This window comes from Populus euphratica, unplaced genomic scaffold, assembly GCF_000495115.2.
Source record: "Populus euphratica unplaced genomic scaffold, PopEup_1.0 scaffold377.1, whole genome shotgun sequence".
In the NCBI taxonomy this organism is placed as follows: Eukaryota; Viridiplantae; Streptophyta; class Magnoliopsida; order Malpighiales; family Salicaceae; genus Populus; species Populus euphratica.
Window position 1 is genome coordinate 18878 of NW_011500270.1, and position 3620 is coordinate 22497.

Below are 3620 nucleotides of genomic sequence, written 5' to 3' on the forward strand. Positions count from 1 at the left end.
TCATTTAGGGTTTAACCAAAATAAAAATTAAAAAAAATAACAATTGTTATGTTTGAAATGTTTGAAATTGGTTATATTTAGAAAATAAATGCAATGCTAAAATTAGAGCCTTAAAGCAATTATGATTTAACTCAATAAGATAGAGATTTTCTCATGAAGGGATATCTACCTTGAGCTAGAGACAAGACCAATGGATAAAAACACGATATATTAAAACAATTAAATAACAATATAGCTTACCTTAGATAGGGTATACTAGAAGTGATACATCTTTTCCTTGCACAATCAATATTGTACCCAAACTCTCACAGACCATAGGTTTCAGAGTAACTATAATACTAAGTAGCAAATCTTAAACTCATAATCATAATGATTACCTCCAAACCCTTTTTTCACCATCACTTAGGAGTCAGACCCGTCATTCGACACTACGCAAACTACGACAGGATGATGACTTCTTTAGGGAATGTCTTGTCTGGTTGGACTAAGTTTTATTTGTTTATTTTGGTCTATTTAATTTTAGCTCGTATTTTTATTATTTTAACATGCATTTTTACTTCATGTTCATACACAGGTACATCGAGTATGAATTAATGTCCTCATACATTTTAATTTTGAGAATAAATTTATTTTTAGGTTGGGTGGGGAGTAGCAGTCTGCCTCATGACTTTTAGTAGAGGTTCAGATTCGTGAAACATTCAATTATGAACTGAGTGTTTTCTCGATAATGATGGCCACACTATGCCTCAACCATTCCTTGTAAACCCCTATTATGTCTTTACGTAAAGTGGTCATCAGGTAGTTTATAAACCTTTTTGAGACTAGGTAGAAAATTTAACTCTCATGTAATTTACTAGAACATTCCCTTAGGATACGATCTCTATAATAATTTATTTTGCATCATGGCAGACTTGATCAATAATCTTGAACTCCATAGGATTTTCTTACATGATTTTTTTTTCTAAATATGGGTAAGAATTTAAGATGATATAATTTTTCAAGGATCTAATTGTCTAACAATGGATTTGATACCATTGTTGGGATTCCCAAAACAGATATATACAATAGAGACTGTAAATTTAATTTTTTTTTTTGAGTTCCAAAGATTTTGTTAGACAGATATAGGGTTGTTTAATTATGAAGATTACTTGAAGATTAGATTTTTTTCATCTTTGAACAATTGCTTCAATATGCAATCATGGAGTTTACTATGTAAAATCACATTTATTTTTGACACCATATTCATTGATTCTTTAAATAAGATTTGAAATTATTTTTAAATCTTATTCCATCTTACACTAGGATTTACAATCAATATTATTTGAGAAAAGATGACATAATTTTTCTATTTACAAAAAGTGATAAATCATCTCTTGATTACTTAAATATCTTTATATAATTTATATTATATCCAATATCTACTCATTTGTTATTCTTAATTAAAACAACATGTAATAAGATTAAATTATAACACTTTCTATAGAAGATAATCTACTGATATCAAGTTTAAAAATTACTTACATAACCATCTTGTAAGTCTTTTCATATACACAAATGATTTCTCCATATAAAAGTCTGATGCAAATCGAATTAGTGTAAATGTTATTTGACAAGAACCTATATATTAATTTCAAATATCCCTCATATCTTAGTTTATGAGAAAAACTGATTCATTCTATATAAAAAAGAACATAACAAAAATTAGTTTCAACAGCTATCTATATGTTAATTTCAAATATGAACATAACAAAAATTAGTTTCAACAGCTATAATTAATGTCTATTTTTAATAAAGTATTGACTAGGACCATTTATATACAATGCTTTGATATAATAAAAATCTCATAATTATAACAACTTTATTATTTTCTTTTCAAAGTATTTTTGTTTTAAGAACTTGGTCTTTATTTTAAATTTATTTAAAAAATATTATATATATTAAAAAAATATTTAATAAATATTAACAACAAATAATTCTTTATTAACAAATAAAATATATTTATATAAATAATATCAATATTAAACAATGGACTAACAATTGGCTGCATCATGCTAACCACGTCGCAATCAGCTTTATTACTCTAAATCTTCCTTTGAAAAAAAGATATTTCATTTTACCATTTGATTACTTATTCAATTAATTTTCAAATTTTTTCTCTGGTTCAGACTAGACAGCATCATCACTGAAAGAGAGGATGTCACGAACTTTCATATGTTTGGAAAAACAGCTGAGAATTTCTTAGGATCATCGACACATCAGTTCATCTACAACAATCCATCCATTTTCCCACCTCTGATATTCAAAAACTTACCAAGACTATTATTTTCCAGCTGTGTTTTGGAGCCTTCAGATCTGTCGTATCAATGTGGAACCGTCGTGACAAACAGGCTTGACAACGACCCCATCACTACAGACACACCTCTAATAGCACCTTCAACAGTCATGACAGTTGTTGCGTCAAGCTCTGGAGCTCCTCCTCCAGCAATGTTTGGCCCACCTTACACTGATACAGCAGCTTCAACGGCCATGCAACCGATTGCATCGAACTCTAATGCCCCCCCTCCATCAAGCCCAACAACTCCTGCAGTCCTTGGTCCACCTCGCGCTGATCTTTGCAGCAGCAAAAACAGCCATTACCGCTCCACGACAACCTCTAACCCAATCGTTCACCACAAGCAAGAAGAAGGCTCCAGTTTAGCGCTACAGCGACATATGAAAGGTATAGAATCCAGAGTCATATACATCTTTCTACCCATCGTTGAACAATACCTAAAAATTATCGTACACCATCTTTAAGCTTAACGAACCAATCTTTTTTCCTTGGCCAGCATAAACAACTAACAGTCTTATCAAGCTCAGAGTTCTTTTAAAACAGTCCCATCGAAAGCTAAGGGACCATCTTGGCAAAAAATGTTGGAGCAGAGGTAAGCCCTCTTCCTCGACCATGATGACTCGAAAACAGTACTCGTCAAGAAAATGGGATCCTTAGCATCGTCCGCCCCTGAGGTGCCTTCTCTCAGTGAAATAAAATGTCCCTCTTTCATTAGTCTGTGCAAAGCAATCGTTTGCTTCGGCAGTGGCAATCTTTGCTATAACTAGCCTTTGTTTTATTAAACACAATCTAGAAGGTCATGCAAAACAATTATCCCCTTTGTTGTATTAAACTCAATCTAGAAGGTCATGCAAAACAATTATCAGTTATAAACAGCCTCTATTAACCACCCAATTATCAGCCACAAGCTATATGCCATCAGCCGCCTTCACATTAGAAGTTTGATTTATTTTTTTTCAATTTATGTATAAATAGACAGTTAAGTTTATGCAATTATATATTAAAAAATTAGAGAAAAACGCTAGAGAGAAAGAGAAGGCGTGTATTGAGCTTTTGTTTAATTAATTGTAAGTTTGTTGTTCTTGAATTAAACAGTGTGTTTTATCCTCTCTAAGTATTTCAAAACCACCACCAGTGGTTTCTCCAACCAGCAATTGGTATCAAAGCCCCGTTCGTCCGAAAACAAAAAAGGTTTTGGGTTATATCTGATTTTTTAAAGTTTTCAAAAATAATTTTTGATCATTCCACAATGTAGGGATCATCCATACGAACTCACTGGTGCAAAAAT

General features: G+C 31.6%; 1 protein-coding gene across 1 annotated transcript; it reads left to right on the forward strand.

Moving 5' to 3' along the window:
- Positions 1 to 2174: 2174 nt before the first annotated feature.
- On the forward strand, positions 2175 to 3099 carry LOC105112962 (uncharacterized). Its single transcript, XM_011008901.1, has 2 exons — positions 2175 to 2719; positions 2829 to 3099. Exons 1-2 carry the CDS (start codon positions 2212 to 2214, stop codon positions 2831 to 2833), a joined length of 513 nt encoding a protein of 170 aa, XP_011007203.1. The 5' UTR covers positions 2175 to 2211; the 3' UTR covers positions 2834 to 3099.
- Positions 3100 to 3620: the final 521 nt, after the last annotated feature.